Genomic DNA, 21498 nt, shown 5'->3' on the forward strand with positions numbered 1-21498 from the left:
AGGGAGGTTTGAGTGCCCTTACATGAGGCTGGCAGTATCCCAGCTGTGCTGCTGAAGGTGTAGGCAAAGCTTTAAAGCTGGAGGCAGATTAATTGGTTCAGTTCCCATTTTTGGCTTCACGGGGCCTTGAATATTTGCTGATTCCTGCTTTGGAGCTGTTTTATCCTGACCGAGGAACATCAGCAGAAGGGGACTCTGCAGCAGAGGTTCCTCCTTGCAGCAGCTCACACTGCACTCACCTCTTCCACTTTACACTCTTCTATTTTTTTCCCCTAAAACATAAATATTAAACCAAATTCCAAAAGGTGATAAAGGAAAACTGAGAGCATTTGGAAATCACCCCCCCCACCTTGAATCCTGGCATCTCTTGGATGAGGTACCGACTGGGCCCTGAGGACAGTGACCACATCCAGACCAGGCAGCACAGGATGGACATCTCTGGGTGCCCAGAGGGGCTGGAATGCTCCGTGCTGGGCAGTGTGGGATGGACATCTGGGTGCTCTGTGCCGGGCACCTGCTCAGGCACTGCCACGCTCATCAGCTGTGAGTGCTGTTACTAAACTTGGCACCGCAGCTGCCTACAACTCCAGCAGATGTTTCTAATTTTTTTTAGCACAGTGGAAATTTCTTGAATCACTTTTAAACTCGAATCCCAGGGAGGAAACCTCGAGTGACTCATCCCTCAGTGAAGCCGCTGGCTCCGCGGCAGATCTGATCTGAGCGGAGGAGCTGCTGGACGGTCCAGCTCACTTGTCTCCTCTCTCCCGTGTGCCAGAGCAGCTCTCCTGTGTGGATCATGTGTCCTAAAATACTGAGGGGGAGAGATTCGACCCACCCTTCCCTCCTTCCCTTCCTTCTCAGCCCGTTCCCTGTGCTGTTGTCAGGGAAGGGAGCCCTCGCACAGCGGGGTGAGTCAGCGGCGCAGACGGACACGGGATGATGTTCCAGCACCTCACCTTCCCGTGTGGCCTCTGCATGAGCTCACCCCCAGCTCGGGGCTGGCTCCTGGCTCCAGGCAGGGATTTGGCTCCCTTGGAGCACCCAGGGGGTGGGTGACAGAGCGCCTGGGAGCATCTGAGCTCCCAAATATTGCACAGACATTCAGTGGTAGGACGAGAGGGAATGGTTTTACATGAAAAGAGGGGAGATTTGGGTTAAATGTAAGGAAGAAATTTTTCCCTGTGAGGGTGGGGGGGCCCTGGCACAGGTTGCCCAGAGAAGCTGTGGCTGCCCCATCCCTGGAAATGTCCAAGGCCAGGTTGGACGGGGCTTGGAGCAACTTGGGATGGTGGAAGGTGTCCCTGCCTATGGTAGGAGGTTGGAACTAGATGGTCTTTAAGGTCCCTTCCAACCCAAACTATAATTCTAGGATATTCTGTCCTGCTCTGCTGAAGGCCTCTGCACTTTTGTGATCACTTTCTTGACATAGGATTGGTCTGGGGAGGTAAATTCAGAGGATCCTGAAGAACCAGGAAGGCAAAGGGAGATGTTGGTGTTTCCTTGGGTCCTTCTGCCACCATCCCACCCTTCAGCAATCAAAACTCTGTTGGTTGCTCAGTCCAGGGGGTGAGTGGTGGCTGTAAATAGGTGCACAGATGGGGCAGGTTTTCCCTGTCATGGACTGACAGGCACTTTCCTGTCCTTCCTTCAGGTTCTGCTCCACCCCAACAGTGGGGCAGCCGGGAAGGTCGGCGAGATCGAGGCGCTGAGGCTGGCTCAGTACAAGGCCTTTTACACCACAGGTACTGTGTCCCTGCTAGAGACTGTAAAGTCTGGGAGAACGCTTCTGGAATTCTTGGATCCCTGCAGATACAGGTGGGAACCAACTCAGGTTAATTCACGCAAGAGCCAGCCCAGCTCTGCAGCCTGGCATTGTTGGCCCCAGAAACGTTCCTGGGCTAAGAGCTGGGACAGGGTGGGCCTGGGCTGTGAGGAATACAGAGGTGATCACTGGGCAGCCCATAATTCCAGTGTTTTTTCCCTCATTTCCCCCCTAGGAGGGGCGATGGCTTGCGATGGGAGCACTGGGCCGGCTGAGCATCACCAACCACCCCTCATTTTCAACCTGGATCATGACGTCCAGGAGCAGGAGCCTTTGGACATGGCATCCAGAGAGTACCAGGCGGTGCTGCCCATGATCAGCAGGGCTTATGCCCAGGCCCTGGAGGACATTGCAGCGGACAACGTATCGGTCGCAGATTATTCCAAGGATCCAGCCGTGATTCCCTGCTGCAACGCGCAGCACGTGGCCTGCCGGTGCCGCGGGGCTCCCGCAGCCGCGCTGGGTTTTCACACGGAGGGAAGAACAACACGGCTTTGCCTCTAAGCAAATAACTGCTCAGGCTGCTCCTTTCCCAGTCTGGTGTCTGTGAATGGGATGTGCTGGCTCCCCAGGCTGGCCGTGGATGCAGGCTGGGTCACCTTTGCTCCGTGCAGGATGCAGGGAGGTGAGTTGGTTGTGGCTCTGGGGCAGCACACAGAGGGTCCCCTTTGCTGCAGAGCAGGGCACTGCAGCACCTGCTGGCCCTGGGCACGTGGAAGGCTTTCTGTAGGGCTCTTCAGCTGGGAGAGAGCCAGCTCTTGGATTAAATCTGCCTTTTGTGGGAGTTGGCTTTTTGGGAGAGAATTCCTCTGGGAAGTTTGCTTGGTTCTCCCTCTAAAATGGGAGTTACAGGAGTGGCTGGTGGGAGCACAGGGCAGGGCAGGACGGGGGCTCAGAGCAAACATCCCTTCTGGTGCTGAGAACCTGGAAGTCTGTGGCTGCAGAGGGAAAATTCCCAGCTGGCACGAGGTGAGTGCTCTGGGGAACGGAGCACCTGCCCCAGCAGCTGCCTGGGGAGGTTTGTTGGTGGAGCCATGGTAAGATCCAACTGTCTGTGGAAGGAAAGGGGTCCTGGGCTGTCCCTCAGAGCTGCTCTCCCTGTGGGCAGGATGCTCAGCTTGTCCTGGCCAGCAGAGCTCAGGGACTCTGCTGTGGCACGCCCGAGCTCCAGTGTTTGGGAAAGGCTTTTTCTGGGAAGGTGTGGGGGATGAGGTGGTGCCAGGGGCATGGGTGGGGTGAAACAGCTCTTATGGGGCCATTTCTGGGCAGGTGCAAAGGCCTGGGGAGATGCAAAGGCAGAAATGAAGGTGCAAATGAAACTTAAGAAACCACTGGGATTTCTCAGCAGCCGAGTGAGGGTTTTCTGAAACAATTTTGGATTCTGATTTACACACTCAGATCTTTTTTTGGCCGAGCCTAAGTGAACTTGTGTGGACTTGGCCAGGTGGGTCAGGTCCTGTGGGAGCAGCTCCCCTGCTAGCTCCCAAACCCACTCTCCCACTCCCAAAACTTAATCCAGACTGACATCTTTAGGGCCCCACAAAGAACAGCAGAAGCTGCCAGGGACAGACTGTGACTTTATTCTGTCTTTAAACATAGCAAATGGCATCTTCTCTAATATCACTGCAAAAATACTTTGCCTGGGTTAAAATAGTATGTATATACTGTACAAAGACATAAGTTTAATATCTCTTCCTATAAGTACATTTATACACATAAAACAGCATAAATTAGAAAAGGGACAAAAATGGGTATATAAAATTCTGGTTACATACAAATCTGATTAAATTAGCATTTACACTGTGGTTCTAACATAGGGTTTGTTAAACAGAGCGATGTGCATACAGTACATTGACACCCCACCCAATTTGTACAGCACAAATTAAACCAGGGGCTGTGACAGGGCCAGGTACTCACTCACACAGACCGTAGGAGGAAGTGTGGCCCACCTCAGATTTTTTTTTTTTTTTTTTTGTTCTCATCTTGGGGACTCTCAGATGTGTTCTTTGAAATTCCTGGCTTTTTCCGAGCGCTCCCAGCAGCCTGTCCCCCGTGGATGTTTGCTCCTCATCACGACCTCTTCGCCTTGCCCGGCTGACCTCCACGGCTCAGGATTATCTACCAAAATCAAAACAGAGCTGCCTTACTTTTCCCAGCAACAGGGAGCGTTTCCAGTTGGTTTTACGCACATGGGAGGAGGAGGGGGAGGGATGTCCCGCAGTGTTTTACTTTCCATTCAAAGGCAGATTTGTGAGAGGTTTATTTATTTACTCTCTTCCCTTCCCCCTCCTTCCCCCCCTCCCCTCCCCAAATTTACAGTCCTGGGAACGGGAACCATCTGGTTTGGTGATAAGTGTGTCTTGCCTCTGGCTGGCATTGGACTGAGCACAGCCACGTTGGTGGGAGTGAAGCCCATTTGCCTTGCTGAGTCCTCCCAAAAAGCTCAGCTCTGGCATGGCAGGAGGGGACAGGCGTGTGCTGGGCATCTCTGTCTCTCTGGATGGATCCCAGAGTAGGACACCCATGTGTTAGACAGGATTAGGACAGGGAAAGACCAGCCCAAGGACCAGCAAAGCCTTTGAGTGAAAGAGTGAAGCAGGAGCAGAGAAGAACATGCAGCAGCAAGGACCCTGGTCCAGTTCCCATCAGCTACTCGTGCCATGGAGACCCTGGGGTAAGATGCCCTTGGCTCCTGGGTGAGGCTTGGGCAGTGCTGTGGGGCTGCTGCAGCACCTCAGCCAGGTGCTTGTGGGCACCAACCATGAGCCCAGGCACAGATCCCTCCCTTTCCCAGCTCCAGCCTTGCCAGACGTGACCTGTGAGGGATGTGAACCTGGAGCCCCAGCTGGGCTGTCCCAGCTCCTCCTCCCAGGAGTTTCAGGCCCATCAGTAACTTGGTTTTGAGGCATTGACACAGGGATTGCATGATTCCCAGGGGACCTCAGAGAATGTACTGATAAGCTGGGCTTAATCCTGCAAGCCCCAGCTGCCCAAAATGCCAGTCTGAGCTACCAGGGCAGGAGCAAGAGGCCATTCAGGCTCTGCCAAACTCGCTCATCCCCCATGAAACATAATTACAAGCAGAGCTTCACTGGAAAATCTGTGGCCTTTCCTCTGCTAACAGCCAGCTGTTGGAAAAAAAAAATCACTTAAAGTAATTAGTGTCCATATCCCTGCAACAGGATGAGTGAAACCCCATCCAGCAAACAGCCAGGAGGAATCTGGGCAACCACGGAGCCAAAGGTGTATCTGCAACCTGGTTTCTTTTATTAAGCTCTCTGGTTTGGAGCAGCAGAGGGGTGGGTGGACCCCAGGCTGGGGCACTGATTTCTCCCCTTTGCAGACTCCCCTCTGAATTTCTCCTTCCTACAGGCAGCAGTGTCCTTTGGCAGCACAGCAAGCTGCCCAAACCATTTTTGGAGTGGCCAAAAATCGATATGAAAGAGATGGGTTTTAAGAGTGAGAGAGTATCTGTGAGGGGAAGCTGCCTTTGAAGAGGTGACCACTCTATGTAATGTCACCTGACTTAATGAAATGGCTCTTCTGATAAAGCCTTCTCATCACCTCTGGCCCCTGCAGCCAAAGGCAGGCTGGATCATGTTTGCCTGGAAAAACACCGAGCAATCTGCTGGAACAAATCACCTTTCCTACTGAATCCCAGGATATTTAAGAAGATTCCCTGGCTGCACTCCTCAGGTGCACACAGGCCATGCTGCTTGCAGAATCCTGTAGGATTTCACCTGCCAAACCTCACAGCATTATCCCAGAACTGTTCTGACCATGCCTTGGTGGGAACAGCCACTACAGCGGGTCCCAAAAGTGGAACTGGCCAAGTGATGCCCTGCCTGGCCCAACACACACACACACCAACAGCTCCCACCACCACTAGAAACCTCCCTCATTGATGCGCCCTCAGAAGAGGGGCAGCTGACCAGGAAAACAGCTGTAATTGCCACAACCATTTGCAGCCAGAGCTGGGTTTGACTCTTCCCACCCCATGAAACCTCCTGACCCTGCAGGGCGAGGGCTCCGCATCCTCCTCCCCGCACATCCTGCACGGCACCTGCTCCTCACCCACGGCTTCAGCCCACTGTCCACCTCCATAACACCTCAGTCCTTCCTGCCTCACATCAACAGTGACCTGGGAGTGCTTAATCCACCCCATCAATGCAGGGGATGCCATTGAACTGGTTTAACCTCTTGCCGCGGGATCCTTCCACAGTCGTGGCACAATCGGCAGCAACAATCCACGTTCCCTCTTGTGAGGCCACTTTTTACGAGTCCTCCTTGGGCTTCTTATCTCCTCTGTGATCTGTCCCTCCTTCCACTTAATGAAGAGGCAGTTTCTGACAGACTTCATGTCAGGCTTGAAGCTGTTTTTCCTCACCCTTTAAGGGCTGAGCCTCTGAAGTCTCGCTTGAGGTCAAGGGAAGACAAGATGTTTCAAAATGGAGAGGAACTGTGGGGTTTGAGCACTGCTGTTTCTCCAGAGCCATGTCTGAGTTCAAAGCCATACCGTGGGCTGCGGGTGAATATTCCATTTTGTCACAAGTTTTGAGGGTTTTTTTAAATGTCTTTTTGTTGCACGCTGGAAAACAAACAAAACCCTTCCCATGTTTCCGCAAAGCAGAATGCTGTCAAAACATTTTTGTTGGATAAGGTCAGGTTTTCTGTCCCTCCTTCTCCACACAGGAGCGGTGACCGACGCCTGAAACCCCTCTCGAACGCGTCATCGAGACCGAGTATCTCAGTGCTGAGAAAACAGCCGAGTTCAGTGAAATTCAGAGCACCAAAACATCCTGCCCAGCTCTCCTTGTGCGCTCACCCTGCGAGGGGCAAACCCAAAACCCGACTGCAGGGCCTTTATCTGGAAGGTCCACTCGCTAAGCCGCCGTATCAGGGAGTATTTCCCTCCCACACCTCCTCCTCCTCCCGCGCATTACACACATCACTCGCTCTGCCAGGTCGATGGGAGGAGGATTTTGGGAGATCAAAGTTCATTTAGTGAAGCACCTGCTGTGGTACAGCAGGGGTTTGGGGCTGCTTTTTTGGTACGGCCCAGCCCCAGCAGGGAGGCTCGTTCAGGAGCAGCGTGGTTCCTGCCTGCTGGGCATTTGCTTGTCCCCGAACCACGAGTTCAAGAGCAGGTTCAGCAGAAGGGAAACAAAGGATTTCTCTCTGGCCCTGCTGCTCCTTCTCCAGCTTCTCCGTGGCCACACAGCTTGACCAGAGGGAGACATTTTAAATTTCCTGCTTGGCTAATGGTGTGGGACGAGTAGGAAACCCCTGCTCCCAGTTTGCAGCAGATGAAGTTAGAGGTAATGGAAGAGAAACAGTCTGAAGGTTATGTGACTGGAGCTGGATTTAGGTGGTGTCGGTTCAAAGGGAGTCATGAGCCAGTCACCTTTTATCTAAGCAACACTTTGCATCAGTGAACAGGAACGTGCCTTACAGAGGTCAGCTCAGCACATGGAACAAACCCTGGGATAAAGTTTTTACTTCCTCCTTTTCAGGCAAAACTCCAACAGCAGGATATTTAAAAACCAAGTAAGGGATTCCAAAGCCTGCCAAGGCTGCAACCTGAAATCCATTACAATATTCTGCTGTATTAATGCATTACTGTTATGAAGACACCACTGATTACAACCAGATCACAGCACAGACCCAACATCTGTCCAGTTAGGGGTTAGATACTTAACAGAGTAAATGAGTGTGGAATAGGAAAAAGAAGCCAGAAAGACACTGCCAGGCTTGAGCTGGATTTAAAAATCCAGTATCTCCTTCCAATGGTAACTGAGAAAGTGCCATATAAAAATCATAAAATGGTTTCAAACTCTGTTACTCCTTTCATCTTTGTACTTGGAAAAGGAGTTTTCTTCTCAGTTAGCTTGGAAATGGAGAGTCTGGTGAGGTTCAGGTACATTCCAGCTGCATTCCATAAACTAATACAACTGACTGTAAATGCAACAGGGAGTATTAAGTTTTTATTTCTAAATGATGGTATTGTTCCAGTTAAAACTAGTCCTGGGAATACTAGAAACCTGCTCAAGGCACAAAGGCTATGTCTGGATCTGGACATAGCAAGTTTGTTCAGATCCACCTCTAATTAACAGGTTTGATCATCTTTGCCCCATCCCCAGATGCCACTTAGTGGGGGTGTCATTTTCCTGGCACTGTCCCTAAACTAATTCAGTTATTTTGGGCTTCACAGCGAGCTGGGACAAGGAGGGGGCAATGGGATCTCTTCTGTGAGAGGTTACTACTTCCTTCTGAGCATGAGGGCTGAGCTGCAGTTTTAGGGGTCCCGAATGCTCACAGGAGGGAACTCATTCTCATCGTCCAGACAGACCGGTCCCGTGGCAAACTCGTGCTCTGGGATCACCTCTCCTCGCAGGGCCCCGCCGTCCTCCGAGTAGCCTGCCCAAGGAAAACCACAAAAAACGTTGTGGATGAATGGATGGAAGGAGGCTGGAAACAAACAGCAGACACTGTGCCATCGCCTCTTCAGCACAGAGCTCGGGGGGACTGAGGAAAAGGAAGTTATCTCCACCGGCAGTATGGATTGGGGATGGACTAATGGCAGCTTTCCTTTTCCTGCCATGAATGTGAGCACCAATTTCAGAGTAAGATCTACCTCTGTGTGTGGACCTTAGACTAGGGAATATAGTAAGATAGTCACCCAGTGTTTCCCTGCAGCAGTTTGGTGCTGGCTTTGTGGGTAAGGTGTAACAGGTTCAGAGGAATCTGTAGCGATGCCGCCACAAAAACAGTGAGACCTGACTTCTACACCCACGGGTTCAACTCCTGGAAACCACCTGGCAGCAGCTGCTGGCTCACTGACTGGAGCTCAGGTGTGGCTCCTGCTCTGCCTTGGGCCCATGTGGCACAGCTCTGCACCAGGAGAAGCAGCGCTGGCACAGGCTCCCAGGGAAGCAGAGCAGAAGACACCCAGCCTGTTTTTGCCACAGGGGATGAACCAGGTGAGCTCCGAAGTCCTGCTGCCCCAGTTTGCGCCGCTCAAGAGGTGATTCTGGTTGAACCCTTGGAATCTTGCACACTTTCCACTCTGCCCTGGGTGTCCTTGAGGCTTCTGCCCAAGGCAGGCAGATGTGCTTACCTGGCATGGTCGAAGTTGAAGGCACTGTGCTTGGTCTGGCTACAGTTGCTGCATAAGATTGAGGTACTGGAGGCTGAAGGTCGTTTTCTTTGTTCTCCTCCATCTTTCCTGAGCCAAGCAGACTAATTTTACAGGGGCAAGAGGGGGAAGAAGAGTTAGTTCTGATCCCAACTGTTCCTCCCCAGCTCCAGATAAGACAAGCCCATGCATCCATGTCTCCTTGAAGCACATCACCCATCCACACCACCGCATCCGTGCCCTGCCTGCAGCCCCAGCAGTGCTGCAGACAGGGGAGCATTGTGCTCCACAAGGAAAGCAGGGGGGAAAGCAGGAGATAGGGAAAGCACCACTTCGGCTGGAGGACAATGCTGGCACAGGAACAGAAGGCAACAGATTGACCACAAGAGCTTTAGGTTACAAAGGCAAACAGTGTCTCTAATCACAGGGGGGGGCTCCGAAGGGCTTCCAACAGGAGAGGACTAGATGGGAAAAGCAGCCCTGGCTAGTTTAGGACGGAGTTTGAGCAGAGATACCGTGTGATGTAATGCAGCTCATGACCCAAGGGCCCTTTTCAGTCCTCTGATGCTCCGAGGAGCCCACATGACAAAGCTGGGGGCAGGCGGGCAGCCGGCGCGCGCTGGACAGCGCAGCTTTGACGTGCCTTTGTTTTGTGGCTTTTCAAAAAGCTGCTGGCATTTCCCTGGCTGGCAGCCACCTCCCGGCTCAGAGCACATGTTGCATCTCACCCCACCCCAAAGGCTTCACATCTGGAGCCAAGGAGCCCAGATGTGTGCGTGGGGGGGGTGTTACGTGCTCCATGGAATTTGCATACGAAATGAACAGGCTCTGCTTCCACAGAAATCACTGAATACTGGGGTTGGGAAAGACCTCCAGGAACACTGAGTCCTGATCTCCTCCACCTTGTCAACAAACCCAGAGTGCCAGGTCCTTGAACACCTCCAGGGATGGTGACTCCACCACCTCCCTGGGTAGCGCCTTCCAATGCCTGACCACCCTTTCCGTGAAGAAATTCCCTCTGCTTTGGCACCGGAGAAGTTCCCAGTGTCACCTACCCCCAAAATCAGCCTTCCAGCTCCCACTCGCACCTGAAGAAGATGCTCTGCTCTCCTGCCACCATGATGGTCAGTGCTCTCTGCCAGAGCCATCTCCTAAGGCACAGCCTGCCCACTTCTGCTGTCTAGCCTGAGATATCCCACAGCTGCCAAGGAATCTGAGATGTCTCTGGTTCCTTTTGCAAGAAGCCCCTGGTCCTTGCCTGCTGATATGGTTCCCACCCACATCTGTCAGATCAAGCGCCTCAAATCACAAAGTCAGTTCTAACGTTCTTGCTCCGCTTTGTGCTGTCAGGTGAGATTTCCCTTCAGTTTGTGAAAGATCAGCCTCTGCTTGAGGTGGGACTGGAGGAACAGTTACCTGTGATTCTTGATTAGGACACACTCCCCTCCATCCTGCGGGTCCAGGTTGTAGATATAGAGATGTCCATCTGACGTCGTCACCAACAGCCGAGGCAGCTTCTGAATCCTGGAGAGAAAAGCATCGTGAGCCGCCAAAAAAACCTCACACAGAGACACAGCAGCACCCACACCGTGTGGCCTGCAGGCACAGGGACGAGCTAAGGGGCCAGAGGGGTGGTGTCTGGCAGAGATAGGTGTGCCTGGCACAGGGGGTGCAGTGCCAGTACGTACGTGGAGAGGGCACAGATGTTCCTCTGTCCGGAGATGTTCAGGCGGACGGTGGCAAAGGCTCTGTCCTGGCTCATCATGCCCGACACCTGAGCAGGGAGGTAGTTGGTGGCAGCCTGGAACATCTTCCCCATGTAACCACTCCAGGTTGGAGGCTCCTCTGGCCGGCTGAGGGGGTCACAAGGCAGCATCAGTGGGGTCACAGAGCATCAGGGACAGAGCACATGGTCCTGATCTCGCGCCGGTGAAGGGTTTATTTGGGGCACCTGCGTGTTGTGCACCAGACTGGCTGGATACACAGGAAGGAGGGACAGTGGAAGCTCATAAAGCCAGAGCAGGCCTGGAGAGCCTGACAGCAGGGATGCAGAGTGTGGCTGTTCAAGGACTGGGTCCCTCAGGACACAAAGCCAAAGAATTTGCAGCTGGTACTGCTCATGGAGAGGACGTGGTGAGGACATGGAGGCCAGCTGTGGAGAAGAGGACCTTTGAAGCAGAGCCAGGCAGGTTAAGCCAGGCTAATCCCCTCACCTGTCCGTGAGATGCTCCAGTTTGAAGATGTGCACGGTCTCTGTGTTGCTGGAAGCACAGAGGAACTGGGAATCCATGCTGAACACCAGGGAGCTGATGTTCACGTACCTGGAGCCAAGCAAGGAGAGCACTGGTCACTCTATGGCACGTTGCTCAGGGCAACTGCTGGGTTTGGCTTACAGAGAAGAGGATGGGGAGGAAGGAGACCCCTCCACCCTGCCCAGCTGCTGCTGAGCCCGTGGGCTCAGGGACCAGCAGTTCCCTAATCCCTTTGCTCAGCAGATCTGGGGGTTGCCTCGAGCTAGTGACAAACAGCCAGAGAGGTGGAAATGTCCTTGCTCACAGAGCTGCCTGTGGAGGGAACATCTGTGCTGGCCTCATTAAACCTTCTGGTGCTGCAAAGGCCAGGGAGGACATCCAAAGGGCTGGATAGTGGGATACATAAGGCATCCCCTGCACAGGCTGAGCAGGGACAGAGTGTCTGATAATTTTGGGGACTTCGTTATTTCAAGTGAAAAACAAAAAGGCCGGGGTAAATGGAGTGACTCCACTTCTGTTCCCTGCCATGCCCTGCTCTGTGACACACAGGGAATCACTGAGCTGGCCTGAGGCTGCCTGGCACAGTGACATTTTGAGCTGATACGTTTGCTCTTGTTTTCCTTCTGCAGAAGATGCCAAAGGCACCAGGATCTGACGTTGCCCTGCCCCTCTGTTTACGTTTGGGCTCTGGGAGCCCTCTGCCTGCTCGTCACCCACAGAAGAATGAACTGACCTTTTCATCCCCCGCCGGAATTCATAGAGCTTTTGCCCCCCAGGAATGGAAAATACACGAATGACTGTGCCCTGCAAAAAATGCAGAGGGAAATATCACGCAGGAGCAGGCCAAGGAGCGAGAGCCCTTTCCCTGACACGCCCAGGAAAGTCAGGATGTGCGAAGGCTCCTCCTGTTTGCCAGCTGGGCTCAATCTGATCCCCGTACACTGGCAGGGGATCCCTCAGTGCCCCTTCTCTCCTGGCTGTGTTTAAGCTCAGAGGTCCTGATGCACCAGAGCTGGCTGGGACCCCCTGCCAGCCCAGGGCAGAGGGAGGGTGTTTGCAGCCACGCTCACTCACTTTTTCAGAAGCACTTGCCAACTTGGAGCCGGTGGAGTTGAAGGCGAGAGCGGCCAGAGGCCCGTCGTGGGCAGGGATGGTGCAGGCTGTTTTCTGTAGGGCAGAAGGCAAGGTGAGAGCAAAGGGACATGTTTCTCCTTGGACTGTGTGTGAGGGCAGGGCGTTCCCTGCCTCGCACCCTATCCAGGCCTGCTGATATGGATTCATGGGATCATACCGTGCTGATGGAATCTCTTCAACACCCTCAGTGGTTTATCTCTGCCCTGCCTTGTGCTCACTCCCCACCTACTGTGGCCACTGTGATTACAGACAGCTCACCTCAGGGGCAGACAACCTCAGCTCCCAGCCTCTCCAGGTTTCAGGATCACAACTGCGCCCTCTTGGAAGCCTGGCACGTGTTTGTGAGGATCAGAGCTGGCCTCCCTGCATCTCACTGTGCTGCACAGCGAGTCCTGCTGCAGCGACACCTCCCTGGTGCCTGCAGGGAGCCCTGGCCCTCCCTGCACCTCTCGCAGCAGCAGTGACAGTGTTCTCCCCCTGTGCTCTGCTCCTCCCCTGCTGCAGATCCTCGGCTCCCGCTGCACGTACGGAGCCACAGCCTTATGTAACCCAAAGCCCTGGCATAAACAGCAGATAATCATGACCCTGCATCCAGCCAGGGACAGGTTTCCTGAGGGGACTTTGGACACTTTGCCCTCTCCATGACTTTGGGTCCGGCATCCCTTCCAGCCCATGGCAGAGCTGCTGCTCCAGGTTCTGTGCTGTGCCTGGAGCAGCTCCAACGCTTCCTGAGCCACACCGGTCACATCACTCCCATGGGATATGCTGCTGACGCTCCTATAGGAACCCCACTGCCAGCCTGGCAGCGGCCCTGGGGCTGCAGGGCAGTGGGTCATGTTTTCCTGAATATCTGCACTGGGAGATGCCCTGATCTCAGAGGCTGTCAGCTCCGAGCAGGGGGGGGATGGGGAATGTGCCTCCCAGGCAATTCCCTTGCAGCCCAGCTCGGTGGAGCGTATTTATTCATCCTTCCCCAAGGGCCCCGTTGGCTTTGCTGCGGCTCTGTTTGTTTTCAGTCGGTATCCAAAGGCCGGGCTTCGCGCTTACCAAAGTATTTCCGTCGTAAAGCGCGATCTCTCCGCTGGTCGCGCTGCCGGGATAAGCCAAGTAGGAGTTGGCGTGGTTGATCGAGAGAGCGCACAGACCTGGCAGGGAGAGAGGGACACAGCTCAGGCTGCGTGCTGGGGGGAGGAGGAATGCACATCCACGGCCAGGGGCACGGCAGGGGGGCTTGGGCCTCTGTCTCATTTTGGGACCGTCCAGCACCGGGCGTGGAGCGCTGGAAATGCCTCGGCCGTGGGGACACCTGGTGGCACGGGACAGAACGGCTGCCCGAGCCTTGCCACCCTCCTGCCAGACACTGCACAGGTCCTGTCCTTCATCATCCTCTTGGAGAAGGCAGGAAGATGTGCACAGGGTGCGGGGTGCCGGGTTGGAAGCTCAGAGGAGCAGCACAGCGTGGATGCAGCCCCGACACGCAGCCCGGCACGTGAAGGCTGGCAGGGCAAGGCAGTGCCGTTTCCTTCTGCCCTGAATGGAAAAGGGAAGCGGAGAAAGACAAAGGAGATGCCCCAGCTGTTCAGGGAGCTTCCGGCTGACAAGGAACTCGGACGTAGCTAAATTTCAAGCACAGGGAGAATTCTTCCCCTGAAGAGCCGTCTGGTTTTGTGCCAACACGAGCATGACGGTTCCCAAATGCCACTTTGAAAGGGAGCAGGAACTACGAGATGAGACGGGGACGGATGGATACGTGTTGCGGGTACATCCACCCGCCTGTCCCCCAAGTGACCTCGGGAAAGAGCATCCCTTCCTGCCTCTCATTTCTGCTGCTGGCCCGGGATCCATCCCGGTGAATCCTGTCACATACGGAACGTGTCTCACTCGCTTCCTGCGCCACATCCGCGCGCTCACTGTCCTCCCGATTCCGACCCAAGGCTTTGGCACGACCTGAGCTTCCTGACCCGCGCCGGGGGTCCCACCTCGTCCCACGTGCGGAGGAAGCCGTGGGGTTAAAGGCACCAGGAGTGCTGCCACGGCCCCAAACAGGACACCCACACGCCGCACGTACACCGACCGTCCTGCCGTGCAACCCCCCGGGTCAGGACACGGCCCTGGCCCCGGCCCAGCCACGGGGAAGGATCGGCCGGAGCTCTCGCTTTAGGTCATTGTTTATAACTAAACAAAGAGCCCTGGAGGCAGCCAGGGGCTGCAGGATCAGCCAGGGGCCCCAGGGATCCACTCGCCGTCCATCCAGAGGCATGTGCATCGTGCCAGGGATGGCGCACCGGGGAGAGGCACGAAGAGCGCGGCGGCGACGGCGGGCAAAGTGCAGGCAATTAAAAGGCAATTAAAGAGGGAAGGGATGGGAGGAAGGCAAAGACAGCCCAGAGACTTTGCTCGTGAGGAGTCTTTTCCGGATGGTGTTCCCCCAGCTCAGGCAGCACGGGGGGGATGAGCACAGCCCTTTCTCTCAGAGGAGGGTTTAGGGAAGGCTGGAGCGGAACAAAGCGAGCTCTGAGCGGCTGGGTGTGAGTCACCCGCTCCCTCTGCTCCCGCCTGGCCGGGAGAGGCAGGCGGGAAACCAGGCCAGGGCAAAACACAGATGTGAGTGTACTGGGCTGACCTCAGGGACACACAAAGAACAAGGATCACCAGGGCCACGGGCAGCCTTTGAAGGTGCTCCTCTCCTCTCCTCCCCTCTGGCAGCCCCACAGCCATGAGGAGGGTTGGTGCCTGCAGCGGTGGGCTCAGGAGGGAGGAGGGAGGCAGGCACTGCTCAGGATGGCACCTCTGGGAGTGCCACATCACAGGTGGCTTCCTCAAGCAGCATGGAAAAATGCTACTGTCTGGGAAGCCCGGCCTTGCCCCCAAGGCCAGCAGGTCCAGGCACATCGGGGGCTTGGGGGGAGCCACATGAGGTGGTGTCCAAACCTGCAGTCATTCCCCAGACGGAATACATGTCACCACGAGCACTGTGACCTCCTCAGGCCAAATCCTGCCCCTGAGATGAACCACATAAAAAACAACAGACTTGGCCGCTGCGGGCGTTTTCCTCTCCTGCATGGAGAAGGCTGGACTGGGAGCCAGGTGCTGGCCAGGAACAGCCAGAGATCTCACAGGGACTGCCTGGGGTGGGGGCAGCAAACCCTGGTCCTCCCTGTGCTGGTGTTACTGCGCCCAGGGCACACACTTTAGGGCTGGTGGCTTTTTTGTGCTCCTACATCCCTCTGGCACAGACCCCCACTCCAAAAAGGGTTGTACAAGGAGCAGTGGATGGCCTTGACCTCCTGGACATACCATCCTTGGGGTCAGAGCTGAGACCAAAGCAGATGGCACAGGGACAACGGGAGCAGGCGTGGCACCACACGGGTCACTCAGCTCATTTCAGTGACAGCTGCTGCAGTAAAAGGGCTTTAAAGCACTAAGCCCATGTGAAGCCTGTGATCCTCAGCAGCCCAGTCCTGCCCCAGCTGATTGCTGCTGCTCTTAAACCATGACCTGGTCCTCCAGCCCCACTGCAGAGCAGCTCCAGGCCCGGGTATCCCTGCCCATCCTGCCACTGCTGGGCCTCCTCGGGAAGGTTTTCAACTTTAATTATATTTGCAGCATTTAGTATGTTTAATCCTCACGGAGAGGCCATCTGTTGAGACCTGAAGTAGGTCAGGGGAGCTGCTTGGGAGAGCATCCTTTGAAAGCCCAGAAGCCAAGCGTGAGCACATCAGCAACTTCCCAACCAGCAGCCCATGAAATGATGCTGCAGCTGCGACGGGCCGGGATGTCACAGCCACGCAGGGCAGCGCTGCCGTGGGCACCCTGCCAGGATTCCCTCTCCACAGCTAAAAATAGCTCCTCTCCCATCAGCAGGAAAGCCGGATTCACCCTGGGCAGCACAGAGAGGATCTGTCCTGAGGCCACCTGCCCTGTCCGTGGAATAATATCAGGTGGCAGCCCAGGGTTCCCGGGAACTCCCCAGCAGGGAATTAGTGCTGTGGGTTCTGGCTGTGGGTTCTGCCCCGGATGATCTTCACAGCTCTGATCACTCTGGGAGCTGACCCCAAGGGGAAGTCAAACCCTGCTGCCCATCCCTGCTCCTCTTTCATGCTTCTGCTCAGGACAGAGCCAGGTCTCTGCTCTCCCAAGCCCATGGATTGCCTCCCTCCATTTCTGGCTCCCCAGTATTGAATTAGGATACACAAGCCACAGCCTGGTTTAAATTCTAGCCCGAGTGTTGTGGCTCTACAAAGCTCCCTTTCACACAGTTCTTCCACACTTACCTGTTGTGTTTGGAGGTGTATCCAGAATAGTCTTCAAAAGCTTCATGTCCTTAATGTTATGGATGTAAATTGACTCCTCCAGGCAAACAACCAGCCTCTGCAAGGACACAAAAGGACATGCACAGAACCTCACCAGCACGGGCATGGTGCCTCTGCCTGCTGCTCCCACAGTGCACTAACCCAAACCTCTGGTGTCAGAAAAACTCAACAGGAATTTCTCACACACCAAAATGTAGCAAAAATGGGATCTCTGCTTCTCCATCCTCCCTCACTGGACAACATTTGGGTTTTTGAGAGTTTTTGCATCTGACCTTCCTTTAGAAAGCAGATAAAAGATCATGACGACGTCTCTGCTCCTCCAAGAGCTGATCTTCCACATCCCCAGGAACAACAGGAAGGCACAATCAGGGTTACACCCCACCACTGCCATCTACCCCTACCCCAAATTTTCTAAGCAGCTCTTCTCAGAGCAAATTACTCTTCAATCATAAAGACCTGGCAGCAGAAAGGCTGCAGTCCTGCTTGTCCGTGTGCCTCCAGATGGGAACACAGGCCTTTTGCCCTGACTTTTTCTTGATTTGGGAGCAAATATTGCTGGGCCTGCCACTGCTGCCAAACCTGATGCATCTGTTCAGTGCACTGATGCTCCCTTCCCATTTGGAATCAGCCAAGGGCAGGAAAAAGGCAGAAAGGAGGAGGGAAGCCTGATGCAGTGACCTTAGCACTGGGCCACCATCTCCGAGGCCACTCAGCTTTGTGTCTCGGTCTCAGATCTTGGTCCAGATCTCTCAGTGTTACCACGGAGAGGTTTTGCACAGAGGCTTTTTTTGGGACCAAGGCTTTGGGTCTGGCTGAAGGGTTGTGCCTCCCAAGCCCAGCAAGTGCACAGCTTCACCTCTGCTAGTGCCAAGTGACCAGAAACCCTGAAAACCTCCCAATAAACACCGAGGGCCAGACTCCATCCAGGCTCCTCAAGCTGGAGCACCCAAATCCATGTACAGGAAGCCTCCACCTCTTTAGAAATGAGGCCACTTATTTAGTATCTAAATGTGGAGCTTAGTCACTAACTTGAAACACCCACATTAGAAAATCTTTGCCTTGCTCCACCATTACTCTCAGATCAAACTCTTTCCCACTTCTATTCCTGCTAACCACAGCATCTGGGGCTGTGTCAGAGCCATTTTGCATTTCCAGGAAGACTTTGCCTTTTCTCCAGTAACAGCCATCAACTTGCAAGCAGAGTAATATTTATACAGCTGATTTCAGCAAAGCCACCATGTGCCTTCCCAGAACAGGCTGCTGTTGATGTCCAGGTGAAGGGAGGTTTCCAGATGATGGCAAAGCAGCAGCCAGAGATGGTTGGCACCCACAGGGACAAAATCCAGGAAAGTGATGGGTTTGGGAGGTGAAGAGGCAAAGGAGGTCTGGACAAGCTCACCAGGAGCTGGAGAGGGCTGGTTCTCTCCTGCCCTCCATGCTGAGGTCAGGGATGGGATTTATCCTCTCTGTGGACACAGATGGAGCCTCAGAGGAGGTGCTGGTGCTGTGGTTGCTCCACAGGGTTAAGGCACTGCTAACTGTACAGAAATCTCACCAGATCTTTCTTTAGTTTGACACAGATCAGGTTGGGTAACTGAGCTGTGTTTTCAGGGCTGAGATGGGTTCTGGACACACCCGGAAAACACCTCAAACAAAGAGCTCAGCAGGGTTCCCGCGGTGAATGAATCCCCATCCCTGCAGGCATTTAAGAGATGTGGATGTGGCACCTGGGGACGTGGGGGAGTGGTTGGACTCTGTGATTTCACTGGTCTTTTCCAACATAAATGACTCTCATATTCTGTGTTTCTAAAGCATCTGTAGCATCTTCAAATCTCTCCAGGTGTGTCTGTGTTACAGCCAGAGGGTGAGCTCAGCCCAGGATTTGAACCCAAGCTCACCACGCAGCCAGAGAACGTGAATGCAAGGCTGGGATTGTGCATCACCTTCAGGCAAACTCCAGAGCAGCACATGGGGAATAGCCTGAACTTATTTTACTCACACTAATCCCCCAGAGCTGCTAAGCAGAACCTCCCAGTTTATTTTTATACACACACTGCAGCTATCTGCAACTCAAAGGAAGTCCTTCTTTTGCCAGTTCCATTGTAAGTTTAAGTGAAAAAAATCAATTTAGGATAGATTTAATTGTAGTACAGGAACTCTTGGTCAAAGGCAGCTTTACTGGAAGCTCAACCCAGAGAGTCTTACTGCAGGTCTTACTGTTGCTAACTGAGGAGAGCTGATTATATACAATTACCCAGACTGCTTATTTCTTCATTGTAGAATGTCCTCTGCCTCTTAGGGCATATACTTGGAAAATAATTATGGACAAAAGGAAAAAGATGACTTAAAAACCTCCAAAAGGGCTCAGGGCTGCATGAGGCTGCGTCAGTTCAGAGAATAACACCCTAAAAGCCTTCTTCTAAGTGGCCTGGATGGATTTTATACCCTTAAAAACAAAACAAGGCTGCTAGCAGTACTGGAGAAGCAGCCTTTTGCCTCATCCACGGAGTTCAAGCTACTCCAGGGTTTAGTTATGAACTTTGAAGGTCTTATTTGCAACCAAGATGGCAGAGGCGGGCCTGGAGTCAGGATGTGGAACCCACGGGAGGGAGGGGAGATGAAAAGGTGTTTTTTTGGCAGGGCTGTGCCCTGAGTAGGCAAGAAGGCAGATGACAAAGAGCCTTTGTGTCACTGCTACGAAAACAAGGACTTGGCCTCGTTTTACTGCAGGAAAGAGTTGTGGCAGATGATAATCCACAGCCCCTGCTCCTGTCACCAGGGCTGGAGCGGAGCTGGTAGGAGAGGACAGGCACACCCACCCCTCCAGTGCCACCCACAGTGTCCCTGCAAACCTCCCCAGGCTGGTCCCAGCTGGAAAGGCAGCACCAGCAAAGAGCCAGAGTGGGATAAATCTGGATAACCCCCTTCCCTGGCCTCTCACCTGACGGTTCAGCCGGATGGACAGGATGTTACTGGAATAGCTGTAGTTGCAGATCTCTGTGCCTTTCTTGAAGTGGTAGACATTCATTTGCTGTGGCTTGGCATGGCTGACCACAACCACAAGGCTGCTGGAGAACAGGCGCTCCACGATGTAAACATCTGGGATCTCATCTGGGCACACAAGGAAAGCAAGGCAAGGCCTTTTAGCTGGGCTGGTGGTTGGTTTGAGAGCAGCAACAAGACTCAGCTCAAGAGGGAATGGGGTTGGAAGGCTCAGTGATAAGGTGTCCAACACCTGCTTTTGTGATAAGTGTCTCATATCTGGCACAAAGCAATTAGAGCAGGAAGGGGTTAATGAACACCCCCCTGAAGGCTGAAATTAAGACAGTGCTGTTGTGCCCCTCCAGGGCAGAGCCCTCCAGTTGAAGCCAATCCTTGGGCCCCCCAGCTGCAGTTAATCCTTGGGAATGGGATATAAAAAGAGGAGCTCACAGCAGTCTGGCCAGGGATTTTCCTGGAGGGAAGGAGCAGGCTAGGACTGATGAGGTAAGGGATGAGCTGTGTGTGGCTCCCTGCTTATTCTGTGTGGTGTCTGGTTTTCTCCCAGCCTCCCTGGGGGAGCAAACAGTGGTTTGGTGAGTCTTGCAGAGGCTGTTTGGGATGACTCCTGTTGTGTGGAGAAGGCACCACTGCCGTGGTCCTGGAGGACCTGCCCCCCCAATCCTCAGGGACTGTGATGTCCAGGGGAGGGGGCCCTGAATGATGCTCAGTCTGGGCTGTGCTGGGGTCCAAGGGCTGCCCCACAGCTGTGATGTGGGACTGCTTGTGCCTCAGCCCATCACCCTGAGTGTGACCCCAGCAGGGATGCTTCTCTTTGGCCTGGCTGGGGACAATCCAGACTCCTAAACAGTTTTTGACAGAAATCTACAGTTTGCTGCTGTACAGGAAGGGAGCCTGGATTCTGCTGAGATGATGCAGCTCTGTCTGGTTGCTCAGTCTCCTTCTATGGCCACTAAGAGAGAGAGAGATGAGCCTCTCCCAGCTGGGAAGTGTTATCTTTAGAGCATCTCAGCTGAAACACTTCTGGCCTGAACCAGACTGGAGTCCATGCTCCACGAGGCCAGACTTGTCTGGGGCTGTTAAGTGCATTGCATGCTGCTCTGAGCACAGCTAATAACTGCAGGCCTGCTGTGAGTGACCTTCTTACACGGGAAACCTGTTAAAAACATCTTGCTTGTAAATACCACACTGGATTAAAAAGCCTGTGAGTTGTCCAGCAGCTGTGCTGGGAGCCTGTGGCCTCCTGTCCATGCATGTCAAACAGGCTAGTGGGAAGCTACCTCTGCATGCTGGTTTTCAGGACAAAGTGCTGCTGCCAGACTGACAGCAGTGGAAAAGAAGCTGGACTCTGACAGTGGTGAAGGACTCCCACAAGTTTAAAGTGCTGCTTGGTCAATAATCCTCCCCAGTGAAACAGGACACTTACTGCTTTCATGGACCTGGTCCAGTTGTTCCACAGAACTTAAGGAGAAAAGTCTGTACCCAGTTGTGGTTCCAATTGCCAGGGAGCTGCAAAGACAAAGCAAAAACCTGCTAGTTCAGATCTTAAGGCGACAGGAGGAGCCTCTGCAGGGATGGTGTGCTGATTTTTGACTGGAATACAGTCTTTTTTTTCCGTATTAGTTTGTGTGGGGCTGTGTTTTGGGTTTGTGCTGAGCACAGTGCTGATAACGGGGATGTTTTCATTGTTGCTGAGCTGTGCTTGCACAGAGCCAAGGCCTTTTCTGTTCCTCACCCCACCAGTGGGGAGGCTGGGGGGGCACAAGGAGCCGAGAGAGGGGACACAGGCAGGACAGCTGACTCCAGGGATATCCCAAATCATATGAGGTGTAAGGATGGGAT

At 53.8% G+C, this 21498-nt stretch overlaps 2 protein-coding genes across 3 annotated transcripts in view; one reads left to right on the forward strand and one right to left on the reverse strand.

The window, feature by feature from the left end:
* ARSG (arylsulfatase G) overlaps window positions 1-2899 on the forward strand; it is a 20380-nt gene extending 17481 nt beyond the window's left edge. Inside the window, exons 11-12 of the mRNA XM_027890396.1 lie at window positions 1652-1742; window positions 1998-2899. Of these exons, the coding sequence (XP_027746197.1) occupies window positions 1652-1742; window positions 1998-2326 (420 nt within the window). The 3' untranslated portion in view covers window positions 2327-2899. The remainder of the gene's footprint in view (window positions 1-1651; window positions 1743-1997) is intronic.
* A 480-nt stretch (window positions 2900-3379) lies between these two features.
* WIPI1 (WD repeat domain, phosphoinositide interacting 1) lies at window positions 3380-21187 on the reverse strand. Of its 2 annotated transcripts, XR_003571939.1 has the most exons (13): window positions 21083-21164; window positions 19598-19767; window positions 16618-16714; window positions 13391-13488; window positions 12284-12376; window positions 11943-12013; window positions 11171-11278; window positions 10646-10810; window positions 10374-10481; window positions 8940-9061; window positions 8139-8239; window positions 6020-6410; window positions 3380-3940 (listed from the first exon to the last, which is right to left on the reverse strand). XR_003571939.1 is itself a non-coding variant. In XM_027890399.1 (12 exons), the coding sequence occupies exons 2-12, from the start codon at window positions 19682-19684 to the stop codon at window positions 3893-3895; spliced, it is 1098 nt and encodes a 365-aa protein (XP_027746200.1). In that variant the 5' UTR covers window positions 19685-19767; window positions 21083-21187; the 3' UTR covers window positions 3380-3892. The 2 variants fall into 2 exon arrangements, 1 of the variants encoding a protein (XP_027746200.1); XM_027890399.1 differs by lacking the exon at window positions 6020-6410 and having other exon boundaries at window positions 21083-21187.
* Between the last annotated feature and the right edge of the window lie 311 nt (window positions 21188-21498).

This window comes from Empidonax traillii, unplaced genomic scaffold, assembly GCF_003031625.1.
Source record: "Empidonax traillii isolate 1590-97213 ecotype Southwest subspecies unplaced genomic scaffold, ASM303162v1 scaffold286:size1162393, whole genome shotgun sequence".
In the NCBI taxonomy this organism is placed as follows: domain Eukaryota; kingdom Metazoa; phylum Chordata; class Aves; order Passeriformes; family Tyrannidae; genus Empidonax; species Empidonax traillii.